At 41.1% G+C, this 19202-nt stretch overlaps 2 protein-coding genes across 5 annotated transcripts; one reads left to right on the forward strand and one right to left on the reverse strand.

The window, feature by feature from the left end:
- Window positions 1-3395: 3395 nt before the first annotated feature.
- trim46a (tripartite motif containing 46a) lies at window positions 3396-17767 on the reverse strand. 2 transcript variants are annotated; one of them, XM_075465556.1, is made up of 14 exons: window positions 17661-17765; window positions 15867-16124; window positions 14723-14981; window positions 14104-14254; window positions 13047-13245; window positions 12819-12965; window positions 12637-12732; window positions 10136-10389; window positions 9859-9980; window positions 9423-9752; window positions 8398-8627; window positions 8214-8281; window positions 5415-5848; window positions 3396-4353 (listed from the first exon to the last, which is right to left on the reverse strand). In XM_075465556.1, the coding sequence occupies exons 2-14, from the start codon at window positions 15924-15926 to the stop codon at window positions 4325-4327; spliced, it is 2379 nt and encodes a 792-aa protein (XP_075321671.1). In that variant the 5' UTR covers window positions 15927-16124; window positions 17661-17765; the 3' UTR covers window positions 3396-4324. The 2 variants fall into 2 exon arrangements, with proteins under 2 accessions (XP_075321671.1, XP_075321672.1); XM_075465557.1 differs by lacking the exons at window positions 3396-4353; window positions 5415-5848; window positions 8214-8281 and having other exon boundaries at window positions 8576-9133; window positions 17661-17767.
- On the forward strand, window positions 16350-19154 carry tmem107l (transmembrane protein 107 like). 3 transcript variants are annotated; one of them, XM_075465558.1, is made up of 5 exons: window positions 16350-16997; window positions 17636-17703; window positions 17780-17880; window positions 18318-18596; window positions 18763-19154. In XM_075465558.1, exons 1-4 carry the CDS (start codon window positions 16911-16913, stop codon window positions 18578-18580), a joined length of 519 nt encoding a protein of 172 aa, XP_075321673.1. In that variant the 5' UTR covers window positions 16350-16910; the 3' UTR covers window positions 18581-18596; window positions 18763-19154. The 3 variants fall into 3 exon arrangements, with proteins under 3 accessions (XP_075321673.1, XP_075321675.1, XP_075321674.1); XM_075465560.1 differs by having other exon boundaries at window positions 18318-18414; XM_075465559.1 differs by having other exon boundaries at window positions 18500-18596.
- Window positions 19155-19202: the final 48 nt, after the last annotated feature.

A 19202-nucleotide genomic window follows, 5' to 3' on the forward strand; every position in this document is an offset into this window, starting at 1 on the left:
TCCCCGGCATCCTCTGTCATCCTCGACGTGTTTTTGTCTTATTGTTCCTATGGTCAGATATGTTTCCTTCTCTTCCTCCAGCGTATTTCTTCCGCTCTCTTTTCCTAAGTCATGTTATCTTGGTACTATGGTGCAAACACGGCAACCAAAAAACACCACCACAAAATAAAAATAAAAGGTTTTGTGTTTCATCTAATGCTGTGTTTTGCGCTCTGTGGCCATCTCTAATATCCATTTGATAGTATAATTACTCCTTCTCAGTTTCCTCAGACTTACTCTCACGTTCACTAACTGCTGTCATAGCTAACCACTGTGTCTTGTAAAATCAGGTCATCTGCAGTTAAAATTGAGTCTTCCTTCTAAAATTGTTGACCACTGAAATCTTTATATCCATTTTATAAGCAGAGGAGGGTGAGTTTTACATTTTAAATCAGGAACAAAAAAGACTTCATGCTTTTTTAAGATGCATCAGATTTTACAGATAAAAGTCACCTATAACATTCATGCCAAGGGTTTCAAGTCATAGTTTTTTACTGACGTACGCGTGCATGCAAGCATTCCTTGTTTGTAAATGCAGTTGGTGATAGGTATTTATGGTGAAGGCTTTTAACAAGGAGCAAGTGTCTTTCTGTCCCCAGTTCAACCAGCTTCTACTCTTGTTTTGATTCTATAATCAGCATTTCTCCCAGAGCGCGCAGGTTGCTCTGCCGAGGGGCTCACACAAGAACTTAATGCATGCATCATAGGCTGCGCACAAAGCCCCCTTCTTTTTTCTTACCCACACGCACAATCAGTTACAAAAATGTGACTCCTCAGCTCTTTCACTTTTAGCAGCTGCTGCTGGAAGACCTTTGCTCTGCAGCCCTCTGTTGCCAAGGAAAAAAGATTAACAGGCAGAACCTCCAGTGTGTCTTAAGGGATGACTGTGGTTCGGTATGTCCTGTCAGTCTTCCAGAATGTTTTGCTTCCTCCTTCCTCCAATTCTTGCCTCTGCCTCCCTTCACTACTGAGCAGTGAGTGGAGTGATATTGTGGACAGCTAGTCATTAAGCTGTCAGTGGAGAGCCTTAGGACCAAAACTCTGTCAGCAGGGATGAATATACACATTTCACTTTTGATACAAATCAACTGTCAGCTATACCTCTGTTTAACCAGCAGTACACATCTCAGATTCACAGACTGTGTGTGCGATACCAGTTCATCGAACAACTGCTGCATTACAAGAGTCCAACACATTATTTATATTACTTGTTTGTTTTTTAAACAACAAAATGGTAAAACTGTGTAGAGAATAGAGCCACACAGCAGTTTGAACGCTGTGAAGAACACAGTAAAGTTAATGACTTTGACGAACAAATGTTTTTCCAGTCTAAAAATGACACACGCTGAGACATAAATACCCATATAACCTAAGGAGCATTGGTCCTGTCTGAGCACGTCTTCTCGCTGTTGGCATCCATCCAGAACACACGCGTGTTATAGATATGTGTGCATGTGTGTGTGTGTGCGTGTCACAGCGGTTTTAGACATGTTTTTGAATGGAAACCCAGACAGACAGAACTGCAGTGCATGTGGGATCCAGTGCAGCGAGAATCAAAAATGGCTTTGAGACCAGTGACAGAAATCCATTTGGTTCAAGAGTTTTACAAACTTTCCCTCACTGGAAAATGGGCACTCCAGTTGGAACTTGTGAAGTTGTTAAGGAGCTGTTAGTAGAATGTCTGTGTTTGAAGGACTTCCACACACATCCAGGGCTGAACACAGGTGCTGAGGACAGACAGAAGACACAGCTGTTTTGGGGGACTTGGAGTCTGCTTGCATTAGCAATCACTCCTGTGGATTCTTGCATTGTATCCACATCTTGTTATGAATGGAACCTATTCTGTATGGCACTCAGCATTTTAATCTTTCTTTTTAGTAAACTCTAAACATGAAACAGCTTTAATGGCTTTTCTAATACACTTGTTTTATTTAGTTCTGATTTGTAATAATTTATAAATTACAACTTAATGTGTTTTGAGATACAAAACAGTCTTCCTTTTAGTTCCAGTTTCATATTCGTCAGAAATTCAATGATGTACTTATATTTCATGTTATTGCTTTTTCCAAACTGGCTTGTCTACTGATTCTTATCGTCATCAGCATGGATCACATGTGACTAAATTTAATCAGAATCTCACGCAGTAAACTGTAAAACAGAATTGTTTGGGGAATTCCAGTTACTCAATACATGCCTGCACGTAAACAACACAAACAAATACTGCCTTAACTTTTGAAGGACAAGTGTCATCTGACAAAGGCGTGTAAAAGCTGAGCTGTATCTAAGAAATCATGCACTGGAGGCAAGCAGTGATGGAGTTTAAAGCAGAGATATAAAACATTTCAGTTTAATGCTTTAGGGGAGACAACTGTGGTTTTTGATTTTCTACTCTGCTGTTTGTTTTATCTGTTACAATATACAGCCTTCAGTTATGTATGAGTATACATGTGAAAAGAAAGCAGATGACATCAAAGTTTTGGCAAATGATAGTACATGTTCATTTGATTGATATCAATTCATGTGGATTGCCGCTAACAAATAAGTGTTAAAAGATCAAAAAGAAGTGGGGTATTCTTTAAGGTCAAACAAATTACTAAAGGCACAGATTTTGTCTCTGATAAATAAAAATAAAAACACTTAAAAGCCCCTCTTGTCTTGCAGTGTCTGACGTGTCACAGATTTGTGACCAGACCAGTTGACACTGGGTGCACCTGTCGCTTTATTCCCTTTTCAAAAGGCAGAAAAAGCATAAAACCACAGAGCATAAACAATGTTGCCTCCTAGTGGTAGTTTTTTGTTTTTCAACTTTGCAAACCTAAGCTCCAGAAGAGCTGCAAGTCTGGTATTAATGCACCGTCTCCCTTCGTGACTATAAACCATTCTGCTGTTATGTAATATCCATTTGTTTTTTTTAACTGTTGTAAAACATACCTTCATGTCACTTTGTCTGGCTAATAACAGCCTGTTAGAACAGTTGTCCTAACCACAAGTTTAACGTGCTCACGTCATCTTGTCTGGTGCTCACACACTATGAAATACAGCTGTTGACCTCTCTGTTGACCTCTGTCCTCTGTCGAAGGTGTCAGGTGTCCTAACGTGAGTCTTGCAAAATAGGCGGATTATATTTGATCCCTGTAGCAATTTATCTGTTCAAGCAGCTCTGGCACACTTGCCCTTACACGCAAACTGGCACCATACTCCGTCAGAGACATCAGCTTTTTTCCATGTTATCCAAACAAAGAGGGTTTGTTTTTATAATCCCTGTAAGAGCACTGTTCTGCTGTTTACTGTCAACCTTCATGTGACAGTTTTATATAGCAGGCAACAATCTAGCTAGCAAGTGCATCGACCAAAACATGTTTTTAATTCTTGTTTTATGGCAGGGGCACGACAGTTAGTGATGACAACAAAACAGGTTTACAACTGAGAGACTTACCTGAGATACAAGTAAGTTTACACCTCGTGAAGAACCAAAGAGTACATACAAATGTTACAGTACATTCAATGTTCGACACAACGTGACCCCATGTCGCAGTTGTCAGTATTTTATTGTTTGTTTTTTTCTCATGACATGATGGAAACATTCTGCCAGCAAGACAATTTCAAAATTTAGATTCTGAAATGCTACAATTTAAAGTCATTCAAGTGCTTTGCTGGCACACAAGTAGAGGGAAGCCATTCAGGACAGACACACATGGACAGATCATTGAACAGGCTCAGGGACCAAATGTCTTATCCCAGACATGCAGACACGTGTCCAAAAATGAGACCCTAAACAACCAAAATGAGAAAGAGATGCAAATTAATCATATGTAAAATGATCACAAAGACATATTCAAAGAACAAAACGACACCAAAGCAACCATTAAGCATACCTAAAGCAATATAGCATGACTACAGTGATGAAAAATGACTTAAATGGGAGACATAATTATCACAGTGATGCAAATAAATCCCCCACAATGACTTCAGAGAGATAGAATGGCAACAAATACACACACAATGATAAAAATGTGACATAAAAATCTAGAAAAATGTGTGCTAATGACGCATAAAACGTTCACCAAATGATGCAAACTTACCACAAAGAGACAAACTAAATGTTCGTCTTTATTGAGAGTTACAATAATCAAAATGGCAACTGTGAAAAATAATATCTAATAATAATAATAATCTCTAATATGCACATGATACATACTCTATCTGCATGGTGGTTGTGGTTGTTTTTCTTTCATTGTGGGTGCCTTTGTCCTCGGTGGGATGATTGGGGGATAATTTGATACATCTAAGCCAAGAGGCCTGTTTTTTCATGATCTGTCCATGGAGACACGTATACATACCACAGAAAACCATATCACTCATGAAAATATGGCCTAACCATATAATCTCTGAAATAATATATCACCAGGCTCTTACATTCCCCAAACATGAAATTAAATAACTTTAGTAAACAAATAGTTAAAACAGTTATCCTTCAGTTAATTGCCACAAAGATATGGGAAAAAATTTCGTAAACCAAAGTTTAGGAAACAGCTTCAGCTGTTCACTCCTTATTAATACGTTTACTTAAACCAATCGTCAATCCACTCCAACACCACAATTCCAAAAATCGGACAATCAACATTTGTATCAAAATATTTAACACTGAAATGTATTCAAATGCTTATAAGTCAGCAAATATAAAGAGAGCATCATTCATTCAGAATGTTTTCACACCGACTTGGGTTGTAATCTGAAAACACAAAGGCAACCTTTTGAAAACACAGACCCTAAAAAGAGAAAAAAAACCAATGGGCTGTTCAGATTGTTGTTACATGTGACTTGGACTGATGCAGCAGCAAAAATACTGAAATTTCTCTATTTCTGGGTTATATTCACACCAACACGTCCTTGAGCTACATAAAAAAATGAAGATAGAAAATTAGACATACAGTATATCTGAGGTGTTTTATCTGCATATATGTAAATCATGAATCCTTGTTACACTCACATGCAACTTTTATTGTCCTGTCATTCTGGGACAAAAGAGGAGAACATCTTAACCTGCTATGAAGGGGATTTACTTGCCCCGTCAACAGAATTCTGCATAGTCTAAAATCACTTCAGCCATAGTGTCCGCAGGAGCATTGAAAGTTTGAGGAAGTTAAATAATTTAAAGTTTTCAGGCAAAGTGCAAATACAGAAGAACGTGAGATATTTGTAGTCAGCTCTCAAAAATCCCACTGAAAGAAAAACTATCACCATATTTTAACAGCGACTGTTCAGTCCAATGTTTGGTGAGATCAAATAAACAATCAATCCCCCTTTAACTTTACACGTGGAAAAAAAAAAACCTTGATCTCTGAATGAACTGTGTCCATAAGCAGTTTATTTACCCCGCATTGTTGCTCGTGTTTGGATGGTTACCCTCCGCGGTGGCGTCTCCTCGATGCTCCGATTGGCCACAAGGTCTTGTAGCTGTAGCGCTCCACCGCCAATGAAACAAAACGCGGGACACACCGGAGCGGAGCAATCCACATGTCCCTCCCACAGAATACGCAAGGAGTGGGCATCGTAGAAGGTGACACGTCCTCTGTCACAGTCCAGACACACTCCCAGTCGGGGCGGGAGAGGAGCAGTGTGAGGCATGTTACCGTGGCCGCTGCTGTGGGAGTGCAGTCCTCCCTGGCTCTGGCTGTCACCATGGCTCTTAGTGTGACCGTGGCCTTGAGGGAGCAGGATCTTGCCCATGCCCACGGTGAGGAAGCAGAGGGGAGGGGAGTCCTGGCCATCCTCTGCCTCACTGTCATGTCCACTGTCTGGGTCACAGCTAGGAGGGGGCAGAGGGGAAGGATAACATTAGTATGAACTGGACAAGAATGAATAAAAGAGATAAAATCAACCTGTTTTCAAAGAACAGGATTAAATACAATATGATCTGAAGAGGTGAAACACACGTTTAATGGTGGCCTTCTACCTCACAATATGAGTTTCCTTTCATTTCAGTGTTCTAGCAACTCACAATTTTAGTTATTGACAGTCTGCACACCACTATCAACTAGTCCTCCCATTTATAACTTAAAGGGTGGAGGGATGCAGTGCCTTATCATCACAATGCTTTAATACAGTCTCACAAACTGCTGCACCGAGAGCATGGAAAGTATTTCTCCAGTTTGTCCAGCTTCTCATCACTGGCTCCCTGTGAAATCCAGAACTCCAGATATTAAAGTCTTTTCCTCTCATGTAGGGCCCTTAATGTCCAAACTCCATTGCATCTTTAAGATTTCATTGTACCACGTTGTCCCTCAAAATGACTTCACTCTCACAGTGAAGGCTTACTACTGGAGTTTCCAAAAGTAATATGGAAGTAGATCCTCAGCTACCTCGCTCCTGTAGAACCAGATTTGGTTTGGGAGGAAACCTTCTCTATTTCTAAGACTAAGGTGAAAACTTTCCTTTTTGATAAAGCTTATAGTTAGGGCTGGCTCAGGTAACCCTGAACCATCCATAGTTAGACTGCTATACAAGGTCCAGATTGCTGAGCGACTTCCCATGATGCACTGCGCACCTTTTCTACTCCAATCTTTATTACTTTGGATTTCATTAATGGTGTCGTACTCCTCCCCGAACCTTTCAGCAGGTATCTCTGGCTCCAGGACTTCATTTCTCTGATTCACCGCTACTGTGCCGACCCACCTGCCCACCCACTGTTTGCCTCAACCACTTTCTTGCTGTCTCCTCATCCAAACTGGATGAAGCAGACAGCCACCCTCCCCTTCTTATTGTTAAAATGAGCAGTTTTTTTTTGTTTGTTTGTTTTTTAATCTGCAAAAGTGCATCCTCAAAGTCAATTGCTGGGCCTGTGTCTATGCAAAGTGCCTGAAGATGACTTTTTGTTTTAAGTTGGCACGAAATAAATAAAGCAGAGTTAAATTCTGCTCTGTTCCTCATAGCAGGCAATAATAAATCAAAGCATGATGATATGCTTCCCCCTAGAGGCCAAGAATATTTTAAAAATCCCTCTGCAGGGTTACGAGAACAGTTGAGTCAAACTATGGGGCAACACTGGAGACGCTGTGAGAATATATTCAAAGCATTCTGCTGCTTCTAACTGTCTCTGTGGGACATCTTTGTACATGTAAGTGTAACTGAATTCCCTCCACAGATATGGAAGTTTTTCTGTGTCATCAGAGTTTGAATACGAATTTCTAATATTGAATTTTTACAGCATCAAAATCAGACTTTGAATTTGAAAAACCAACAGTGTAAAAAAAATCAATTTCTAAAAACAAAAATCAGTGTAAAAAAATTCAACATCTAAAAAATTAAATGGAGTTGAAATATTTGAAGTTGAATTTTTTTACACTGAATTTTTTTTTAGATGTTGATTTTTTTTTTTACACTGTTGGTTTTTCAAATTCAAAGTCTTATTTTGATGCTGTAAAAATTCAATATTAGAAATTCGTATTCAAACTCTGATGGCACAGAAAAACTTCCATACACAGACGTTTTCTTTAAGTTACTCGAATGGCGGTTTTGTCAGATGATGCTGGGTTTAAGAAATGAGGATATTACTGGAGCCTGGAAGTGGTCTGGAAATGGTTTAAGCGACCACAAGTTGACACAAACTGATTTTTTAAGTCACGATTTCTAACACCGTCTGACAAAGGAAACGGAAAAACACGGGAATGAGAGCAGCTTTACTGGGAATTGGTTGTATTGATATACAATTCAACTTTTTTTTTTCACAAAAAAATGCCAAAAGATGGAACTTTGGGATATTTTAGGAGTGCCTTGTTCCAATCGAGTCTAGTTGGGTTATGCATGCAGAATGATTTGAATCCTCACCCACATAATCTCGGAGAGTTTGAGAGACTCAATTTTAAAAGCTTCGTGTCGGACTAACAAGTTTAGAAAAGTTTCAAAAGACCCATTTTGATCAGACTTAACACAATAACAACTTTTTTCTAGAGTCATGTAAACATACTTAACATATTTAACGAATGCCTGTTTTGTCGCGGTTTTTATGACAACAAATGCCCCTACATGAGATCCACCAATCAATGACAGATGTTCATCTAAAGTGCAATTTTGCCGTGGTGTATTGTATATGTACACAGAGCATTTTGAAACAGACTTGTTTTTAAAGTTCAGTTATTCAAAAGACAATTATTTTATTTTTGAGATTTAGTTACCGAGGGCTTGCCATGTCCTGAGGGATATGGAACCACTCTTGTAGTTTAGCTTCCTGCCCAACTCCCACCTGCAAATGAGACGAACAAAAAGACGAATACAGGCAAAACCAGAAAGCTTTGGTCAGTAAAAGCCCATTCCATAAATACAACCCGCTGTTACATCAAAGCAAAGACTTCCTCTCACCTTCACCAAGTAGGACCCAGGCTCCACAGAGCATGCCCAGTAGTGTCTGCCTTGAGAGATAGCCAAGTCTGCCACTAGCAGGTCAGAGGTCAAGTGGCAAGAGGTGAGGGCGCGGTCGGCAGCCTGCAGGAGGGAAAGGCCTGGCACGCTGCGGGCGTAGGTCTGGCCTTTACCCAGGGCCACGCGTTCAGCATGCAAACCCCAGCGAGAATCCAAGGAGAAACTCAAGACTGGGAGGACAGAAAAAGGAGGTAAACCCAGAAGAAAAGGAAGAGTTCAAAAAAAGAGAGAAGGTAAGGGAAAGTGTCAGGAAGGACGAGGGGTCAGATCCTGAAGTTGAAACAGAGTGAGACCAGCGAGTCTTAATATATAATGAAAAAGGAGCTAGAAATAGGCTGAGGTGAACACTTTATGAAAGCGAATCAAAAGAAAAGGTCGTATTCAAGGGAAAAAACAAAAAGAAGTGACTTTACAAGAGGAAGGAAACACAAAAAAAAAACAGATAAAGAATAAGCACAACATCCAATCTGTGTATGTAATGTTCTAAGAGATTAGTAAAATTTGGAATACATGTTTTGGAAGTTGTGATTTTGCAGTAAAAGTTCAAGACAGAAAATAACAAAGAATTTTTGAAAGAGCAATATGACAGACCTGTGGCTAGAGAGACAGAAGCAGAGATGTAATGACTGTGATGACACTGGAATGCAGAGCAAAAAAGGAAGGCTTTGTGCAGAAACTAAAAAAAAGTAGGAATGGAGAACATCATGGGATGGAGAGAAAAGAAATATCAAGATTAGTCAGTCAATTGAAAAATGATATTAATGAAAAAACATCCACCTTCAAATACTTCCTCTCCAAACATTTTGTCTGTATTTCCACATCAAACAAATTTGTTTTTAAGTTTTTTCATACAAAATTCCTCCAGTCTTTAAATACATATCCCAATAAAACTGCATTGGGAACAAGAAATGGCCACACCTGCTTTTAGAAGAGTTTTTGCAATGAGCAAGGTGAACATAACCTACCAGGTGCAGGTGGGGTGTGGAGGTAAACCTCTTCACTGTACTCTCCAAACCCAGCCTTGTTGCAGCCTCTCACCCTGAGCACATACACGCTGTCCATCTGCAGCCGGTCAATCACGGCACTGGTCCCTTTCACTTCATTCAGTCGCTGCCATGGTGTTGAGGAGTTAGGGGAGCTGGTGCCACCCCACGCAGCTCCGGCTCCTCCAGCTCGTCGCTGGTATTCAACAGAAAAATGCCAAGCCTGGGCTGAGTCCTGAGGGAGGCGCCAGCACAAAAACAGCTGGTCGTAAGCCAGTGTCTTCTGAGTGTCAATCACTGGAGCCAACGGCGCTGTGGAGCAGAAAAAAAAGCACAAAGATATACCAGCCACACTATTGATCTCCCAAAACAATAATGCCACTTTTAAATGGTTCTCAAACAGGGGTTGAGACCCCACCTTGTATGAACTGCAAGCTGTTGATAAGCTTAACCTCTTTGGATGCATCAAGGTGAAAGTGTCTGAAAGAGGGATCAGCAGCAAGACAGAAACACTGCAGATGTTCTATGGCCTTAATCAGCCTGTAGGGAGACAGAGAGACAGACAACACGAAGAGGAAAGAAACAAAAAACAAAAACAGACATGAAAAATCAATGAGTGAAAGAAAGCTAAAAAGGCAACTCAATCCACTTCCTTCCACTTGAGTTCAGGGTTGAGCTAAACAGGCATGCGTTACCTATTGTGTGTTACTCTCGCAGCCTGAACAAAGCAGGGCGCATCTGCCTCTTTGAGCAGCTCCTGGGTGTACGTCATCAGACCAGCCTGCTCCAACAGGCCTTGCTTCTCAAAGACCTGACCGGACAGGGCCTCCTGTCTCCTGCTTCGGGATCCCTCCAGGGCCACGGCTAAAGTGCCCTGCCGCTCAGCGACAGCCGCTCCCAGCTCTCGGATACTGTGAGTCAGCTGCTGCAGAGCTACTGCACTATTAGCCTGCAGGAAAACCGAGGAGACACCAAAGAGTGAGGAGGATCCACAGACACCTGAGAAACTTTCGCTGCAGATACACTCTGATTGATTCCCGTCATATCGCTTCCATCCATTTTAGATTCTACTTTCAAGCTCAGAACAGACCTGAGGCAGATTTTCAGGTAGATTATCTATTCTTCTGATTTTATAAAGATCCCCAAACCTACACCAACTTCAACATCAATTGGAATAAGACAGATTTTGCCAGATGCAGTCTGGCAAAACAAGGATTCAAAGGTTTTATTAATAATTTATGTGCAAACGGCACACTGTTATTTCTGCTGTACATTGACTTCACTGGTCAAAGGTTAGGCCGTCCAGAGCATTCATTCCCAAAGACCCATTAGTGGGGGTTTCTGTTTGTTTTTTATTGACTATAGGGAGAAAAACAAAGTATTAACTGACTTATTTTGTTTCATTAAGTCTACATTGTGTAAATTGTACTGATGAGAATATAAAAACAATGAGATGCCCTGTCAACTCTTCTGAGATGCATTTATTTCACCTCTCTGCATTTTAAGTATATATTGTCAAGAATGGCTAGTTTAAGAGAACTGCTGCTTAACTGGCAATTAAAAATAGTCCTAAATGTTTGTTAACTCTCTTTTCAAGAAACTAGGCCCAGTGTAAATTGGGTCACGAGGATTTATCAACTTTAAAAAGTGGGTCCCCAGAATGAAAGCTTGGGAAACACTGGTCTCGAATTAGATGGAAGATGGATTTGTCCAAAGCAGTGGCAAATTTCTGGCAAATGCTTTTTAACACTTTCTCTAGAATAATGCAGAAGCTACTGGATCCATTCCCTCTGATTGCTTTGTTATGTAATGTGGCACAAAGTGGACCTCTGAGTAACCATAAGTATTGTGAGCTGGTCTTTACCAGCCTGACAGCTCACACTGCCACACTCAAAGACCCACACTTCAACATACATTCTAGAGAGAGTTAGGGTTAAACCAGAGAGATGAGATATTCTCTTCAGGGATCTGCCATGACATTTATGCAACCTTTCTTCCCATTTATATGAGAAATGGAATCAATGATTGCATGTGAGTTTCAACTCATTTTGTTTTCTCTGCAAATAGGAAGTGACCAGTTTGCATTTGTTTATGTAGTGACGTAGGTCTGGTGGGCAGGTGGGCAACTTATTGGTGGTTAGGCAGAGTGACACTGGGGATTAAAATGGGAACTGCAATACTCTTTGCTCTGTCTGCATCACATGATATTTGAGAACATTACAAACAGACTTTGTTTAAAAAACTTTGGCTCGAAATATTGATGGATTTTTAATGACACATAAGGAACCTCCGTTCAAGATTTCTCTTTCTGCAGATTGGTGAGCAAGTAGATATATATTTCTGAGAAGCATGAAATTAGAAACATTTGCCTTTTTATTTATTTTATTTGTTTTATAAAAACAAGAAATAATTTGTGCTGTGGTAAGTGCTTACCAAGTACCTCTCTGGTAAGTGTCAGAGTCTTTTGATGAGACTCTTTGTGCCTCTTGACAAAGTCCAATGTGGATTTTAAGATCTGATTAGGATCATTATTGTCATTATTATAGCTTATCAATATTCATTATCATTAATCTACTGGTTTCCTTTTGAATCCATTCTTCCCTGGAGTGAAAAGCCTCTTGTGCCATAGGCTTTGTCAAAAGTCCAAAATAAAGATTTAGATCAGAGCACCACCACTCCGGTCCGCTAAATCTTCCTGAAGGTTTTTGCCGTCAAACAGGGTTTGCCTTCTTGCAATTACTGAGTTGGCTTGGCACGTTTTGTCTAGTCTGTCAGACCTCAATTTGACCTCAGTCTTTTCTGTTAATTGCCTTTTCATAATTACATTAGAGACTAAAGGAACAGCAACCTGCAACAGTTTTCCAGTCTTCTGACTGTATTTTTCTTCTTTGTGGGCATTAGGTAATTTTATTTTCAGAGTGCTTGATTAAGGAGTGATTGTTGGGACATAGTTTGAGGAGGCAGGGTATTTAGAAACTGTGAATTATACATGACCTACCCATGATTGTACCCATGATAAGGTCTGGCATATTGAAAAAAAAGTTATCTGAAAGCTAAGATCTCTTGGGAAACCTTCAAAAAAAAAAAAAGCCACACAACCTTTGAATAGTGTAATATTGGCAAATAAATTCTCTGCAAAATGATGTTGTGTCACGTGTTGCACGTGCACGTAGATAAGGTTAGAAAGACTGCGCACCTCCATCTGCTTGATGGCAGCTTCCAGCTGAGTGATCTGACTCTGTATGATCTCCTGATTGGCCAAGATGAAGCTGACTCCCTTGGTAATCTTGTCCTGTAAAGCCAAACATAAGGTTGACATTGCAAGGTTGCTAACATTAGGGTTTTAACACGCTTGAAACTGACTACCTGCACGCTCACCTTGAGGGCCTGATAGGCCTGTGCTATTGGCAAAACTTTGTGTCCATGGTGGACGCGCCGGAGTTTACAAAGCTGACACAGCAACCTCTGGCAGTTACGGCAATACCATTGCATTCTCTCCTGCTCGTGTTCTGTACATGTAAGGACCTAGAGCACAAACTGGAATATTAGAACGATACAAAAGAAGCTACAGTGTACCTCGTGCTTAACACAAAAAAACAGACAAACCTTTGGCCTAAAGTTGTTGGTGGGTAGAATATGTTCGTGCTGAGCTCGCGGAGTTCCCCAGGGATGGTAGAGTTTGAAACACTCATTGCAGAAGTTTGACTTGCAGTCAGCACAGCCCTTAGTGGCCTCCAGAGATTGAGGAGGTTTACAGAACGCACACATAATCGCCACGCTGCCAAGACTTATTGTGTGCCTGTACCTAAAGGACAGACATGTATACAAGGAGATAAGGACAGTTCTGCAGCAAAGAAGAAAGTACACAAAAAGAGCCTATTATGAAAGGGAAGACTGAGCTTGTGTGTGAATGTCCTGCTCTCATTGCAGCAGTTAAGCATCCAACTCTTTTAACAGCCTGACCTGGTTATGTACACCAGCAACTGCTTTGCTAGTGCATCCTGCGCAGTGAAACATGCAGCATCCCATTTTCTTGACCAATGTGCCTGGAGAGGGAGCAGCTGGGTCCATCAAACGACGGCATATCCCCATCACCCTCTAACCCAAGCTCACACGTTCTCAAAAGCAGATCCTCTCACTTTGATCTTCCCTGTTTGAACTGATTTAGAAAATGGATAATAGGAAGGCTACAATGTTTTGTTTTTTTTAAACTTCAATCTTGTTCACACAACTTGAAATTAAAATCAAAGTATATCAAGCTGCCTATATTAACTCTGTTGTTGTCACATATTGCACTGCAGTTTTTTAAGCTGTCCCTGCAAACTTCTATCAGGCTTTGCCTTTGATCAGGAGTAAAAGAGAGATTCATTATTGAAACTCCTTCCAGCTAATGATTTCCTGTCTCATTTATAAAGCAGTATTGACTTAACTCTTTAGTCGCTGCTCCTCTTCACTGAGTTAAGGTTTTTTCTTTTTCCAAGACCGTGATTATTTAGTCTATTTCCATCAATAAGATGATGATAAGATGTTGCCACAGGATGAAATAAAAACACACCATGAGTAAAGCTTAAGAGTTCGATGTCGACTCCTAACACGCGTGATCTGAGATCCTTTCTGCTACAGCACACAACACAATATTTATGGTATTTCTGTACATGCAAACCTCTCCACAATGCGCTCCAGAGTGAGGTTGCGGAGGCAGTCTGCTAGGCCTTTCTCCCCGAGCTCGACGTCCTGCTGACAGGAAGGGCAGGGGAACAGCATGGGGGGAGTGGTTGCGTCTTTCCGCCTGCGCCCTGGGTATGTCCCACACACTGGGAGAAGGATACAGGTGTAAAGGAGAAGAAGGCAAAAGAGACATGGACAAAAGGGAGAGAAAAAGAAAAAAAATCTAAGTTATGAACTGGAGAGAGAATCTCCAAGCAGAATTATTAAGAGGTTATTTCACAGTGGAAAAAATGCTATTCACTTACACTCTGAAAACACATCAGCTGGACAGATACCCACTGCCTTTTTCTTTTTGTCTCTCTGCTTACGTGGCTTTTTTTTTTCTCTACATGTACCTAAATAATTCATAAGGCACGAAACTCTGGATGTACAGCAAGACACTGAAGGGCCAGCTAAGAGGGCAGTGATGTCATCCCACATCATCATCTCTGCATTTTTACATGACAACATCACTCTTTAGTCACTCGAATGCTGAAATCATTCAGTTCTTCTCTCACATTTGAGCAAAACATCCCGCTAAGTCTTCTAAAATCCCTGAAAGGTTTTTCCGTCACCTGTTCTGAGGACCCGCTCCAGCCGGTCAGGCGTCTTGGGCACAGGTCTGCGTGCCTGTCGTGGGGACCGAGAGTTGGGTGTGGTGGCTGGTGAATTGGGTTCCGGAGGGAGATCTGGAGGAGGATAGCCTCTTTGTACCAACACCTCGGCTGCACACAGCAGACACACACTGTGTTGGCACGGGAGAAGGATGGGCTGCTTCACCATCTCATCACACACAGGGCAAAGCAGCTCCTGTTCCATACTCTTCATGTTGGACTGGAGAAAAGAGGCGAGGGTGGGAGAGATTCAGGAAGAGAACCATGAGAGGAGTCAGATTAAATAAGAGCTGAGTCACTAAAATAGATGAGGATTCTAACATTGTCGACATTGTGCACTGCCTGTCAACTTAGAAGAATGCATCCAAAATGTGTGGGAGTAAACAGGGAGAAGGGGAGATGAGCATTGCTTATGTAGGCTGATGTCTGATACAGAGCAAAAGCAGGGCAAATCAGGAGGGGAAAAAATTGATTGCGGTGGACTTGTGGTATGTGTTTTACAGCCTTTCTGTAAATGGGGTCTCGCTTTACCTTCCCTGGTAAAGGGGGGGGGGGGGGGGGGGGGGGGGAATAAAACAGGAGCAAAAATAATTAATAAGCATTAAGGAGACTGGAGATTTTTACATCAAATTTGAGTTTTTTCTCTTAATTTATGGCATCTTGCCTCAGTTTTTACTGGTTGTGGTGGCCTCTTTCCATTGCTGCAGATACAAAGGGCAGCATCCCGTTTCTATGACAACGTGTATCCTCTCTCATCCTCTCTGCCTTCTCATCGTGCGCGGCCTGGAGCCCTATATGCTATCTGTCAACATATTTAGTTCACTATAATCGTCAAAGACCCAGTTAATCTACTGTCATTTTTGCACTCGTTGGTAACTGTTCTTTGCCAAAGAACAGACCTATGTGATTCATTGGATGCGAAAAAATATTTTTAAAAGAGAGAAATGCCTAATATTCCTCCTCAGAGTAACTGTGCAGTTAGAAGTGTCGAGAACTAATATTGCTATTGTCATATGCACAAATGGATACAAAATATGCTTATGATAAATCCTTTACAAACAGCACACATGGTGAAAATAACCAATACAACCAGCGTCACACTTACACTAATGCGAACCAGCGCGTCCATGATAGAGGTAAAGGTTTGTAAATCGGCTTCTGCCATTCTCTCTCGATGTGTCCGCGATCCTGGAGGAAGGACGTGTTCTCTGGAGGCAGCTCTGGCAGGTTATCGTAGCTACGTCAAAGAAGCAAAGGCCAGGCCTTAACTGGTGGAGCGTCACCATAAAGATGCTGTGCTTGTGATGTGCTGCTGCACACGCGCCGATGCTGTGCCGTCTGTCTGTGTCGAGGACAGATTCGACTGGTGGAAAAAATAAGATGGGAGGAGGGTGGGGGTGGTTATCAACGGCTTGGTTCAATTTATCTGCCGCAGCCGCATTGCTTGGATTTAACAGCGATTCTGCGAGTATCATACACAAAAGCGAAAAAAAAAATGTCAGCATAAATTCGTTTTAATCTCAATGTAGTGTCCCTATATAATATAATTTATTATGCGGCTTTTTACACAACCATATTAAACATAATCACTTCAACACTGGACTGTTTTTCGGGTTTTTGTCTTGGGACGTGGGATTCGTCGGAACCATACGCCACATTGTTTGTGACCCAGTTTTTATTTGACCATTAGATGGCAGTCTTGTGTAATTAAAATACAAAGGCGTCATTGCTCAACCGTTGTTTGTGTGTGAGCCCGGAACCTTTAAATGTTAGTTGTTCGTCCGGTCAGTAATATCGAATGTACCGGCTCGGTGGTTGTTGTAGCAACCGTCTGTAGCGTCGGAGCTGATTGTAACACCTTAAAAGTAAAGTACTTAACAGCGTTTTTAGATAGAAAATAACACAGTATTTTGAAGTGCGGGTTTATGTAGGTTAAAACAGTACTTGATGTTAAGCCAACATAGGTTTAGCCGCGAGTTCAGCTTAGCTAATTTAAATTAGCACTACACAGTAACTTAACACAACAATAAGTGCCAGGCACATTGAAGTTGGACTAAAACTATACTTTTGTTTATCCAGCCGTGGCTGCTCATTGTATTAGTTGTCGTTTGTTTACGCTTTGTCTGACGTTAGCAGTTCCAGCTATAGCATGTCAGCCGTAAGTAGTCTCGTCCCTGCACGGTTTCTCACCATCACAGCTCACCTTGTCATCGTCATCACCATATTTTGGTCGAGGGTAAGTAAACGCAAAAGGGAAAAGAAAACAAAGTTGCGAAACTGTTAGGTATTTGAGTTCCTGTGTGTTTTGTAGCATGTTGTCAGTTTATGAGATGCAGAAGAAGCTCTCCGATCTCCCATTTCCGTAGTTAAACCACACGCTGAAAATATCCTTCTAAAAATCAAGCCAGGATACACAAAATTTTGTTCTGTTATTTCAGTAACTTATATTGCTTTATATACTGCTGGGTAATTTTAAGTTTCAACAATGCAGCATGTTCCATATGATCATCGTGTGTATGTGGTTGTGCTTATCCGCTCAGGACCACATATCTTTAAAAAGTCAGATTTTAATGATCTTAGCAACAGCCCTGTTTTTCAGTCGTGTAACAACATGTGTCCCAGCTTGAATCCAAAAATATGATCCTAAGGCTGTAAGGCAAACGCAGCACTAAAAAGTGGAATGTTTGCCCTTAAGATGCAGTTTATCAGAAGTTTAAAGATGCTCGATAGAAAATATCAAGTAAAATTCAAAAGTTAACCTTGTGCTTAAGTGGGGTCTTTGAATGAATGTGTTTAGCTAAATTCCAACACAGCATACTAACCGCTACTGTTAAATTATGTCCTGAAAAGTTGTCATGTGACTTTGTCTTAAAGGAAAATAACGTGAAGGCGAGTTTACCTTTGGTTTTCACGCAGGAGCAGTTTGACACTGAAGACAGAAAGTAAGTAAATGTTTGATGAACACATCTGACGCACAGTTGCATACACACGCCCTCTAAGAAGTGTCCCTTCTTTCAGGTTGGTGGTGGCATTGGCAGTCACCCTCGGTCTGTTTGCTATAGAGCTGGCTGGTTTCTTTTCAGGAGTGTCCATGTTCAACTGCAGCCAGGGTCTCCTGTGTATCCTTTCCACTGACAGTGTGGGTCCATCATTGATGATAACCATAGACATTCATAAGAGTCATGCTGAACAGTCAGTATATTTTTGGCTAGAGGTGTGTCCAGTTGATTCCGGTTTCTAATTGGTATTTGAACATGTTGCGTAACTACATCATCTGTGGTTTCGTTTCACCTGGATACATTTGTTTCTTTGTGAAGCCTTAGTTTCCTTTCTAAGGAAGCTGCTCACTTCCATGCAAATGCAAACATGGGAGGTGAAGATCGAGGCTGGGCTCCAACTGATGACGGTCGAGAAATCACTATCAAATGAAACATCTCTTTAGAATCAAACTGTAAAAACAAATTGAAATGTGAGCGATATTAAAAAGTCACCGTGGGCATCAGTTACAGTTCCATGACGACAAACTCCCATTTATTTGATGCTTCTCCTACAATAGCAACAGGAGTCCATGCCAGTGCCTCTGTGGCTCTGCTTTTCTTTCTCTTTGAGCAGTGGGAGTGTGACATCTACTGGGGGATCCTTGCCATTTGCAGGTTAGTGTATACATGCGTGATAATCTGTGTGTTAGGGTGTACTTTGCGGAAGTTGTTTTTTTTCCCTAACAGATGTTTTCCCCAGCATTGGCTGTCCACTGCAGCGCATCTGTGTCCTTGTCTTTCTTTGTGTTTGAGAAGTGGGAATGTTGGACTTACTGGGTGATATTTGCCACCTGCAGGTTGGTGTGTCTGTGTTTTACTTTCTGATGAATTATTAGTTTTCAGGGAGTTATGCGGTAGAAGCTTGTGACGATGAGGATGAGTGAGTAGGAACGCTTTTAGGTACCATGGCTCCGCCCCAGTGGTTATCCCTACATTTTTCTCTCTGTCTGTCTCTCTCCCCAGTGTCCTGCCTGCCTTTGTGGAGGTTCTTCTGTTTATAGCGGTTTTTGGACTGAAGAAGAAGCCACTATAAAAGACAGTTCTGACAAGAAGCGAATTAGGCTCGTGCGCACATGGACTCCCGTCATTGCATCAACAGATACTGTTGAGACAGCACCTGTGAGTCACAAATGATGAACAGACTAATAAGCTGACAAAAATGTTTGATAGTCAGACAGCACGATCAGACATGGCACCAGCAGATGTCAGTGGGCTACAGGAGCCTGTTTCCATATTTTCGTTCAACATTTTTTTCATACATTTTGAATAAAACGGATGCACAACAAGTATTTGTTTTGTGTTGTTTATCTGAACATGTTGGTGATATTAGTTTACAAAGGCATGTGCTTGGGTTAAGAATTTTAATTTTCTCATAACTTTGTCAAGAGAAGTCACATGAAAGA

This window comes from Odontesthes bonariensis, chromosome 5 (genome assembly GCF_027942865.1).
Source record: "Odontesthes bonariensis isolate fOdoBon6 chromosome 5, fOdoBon6.hap1, whole genome shotgun sequence".
Classification (NCBI taxonomy): Eukaryota; Metazoa; Chordata; class Actinopteri; order Atheriniformes; family Atherinopsidae; genus Odontesthes; species Odontesthes bonariensis.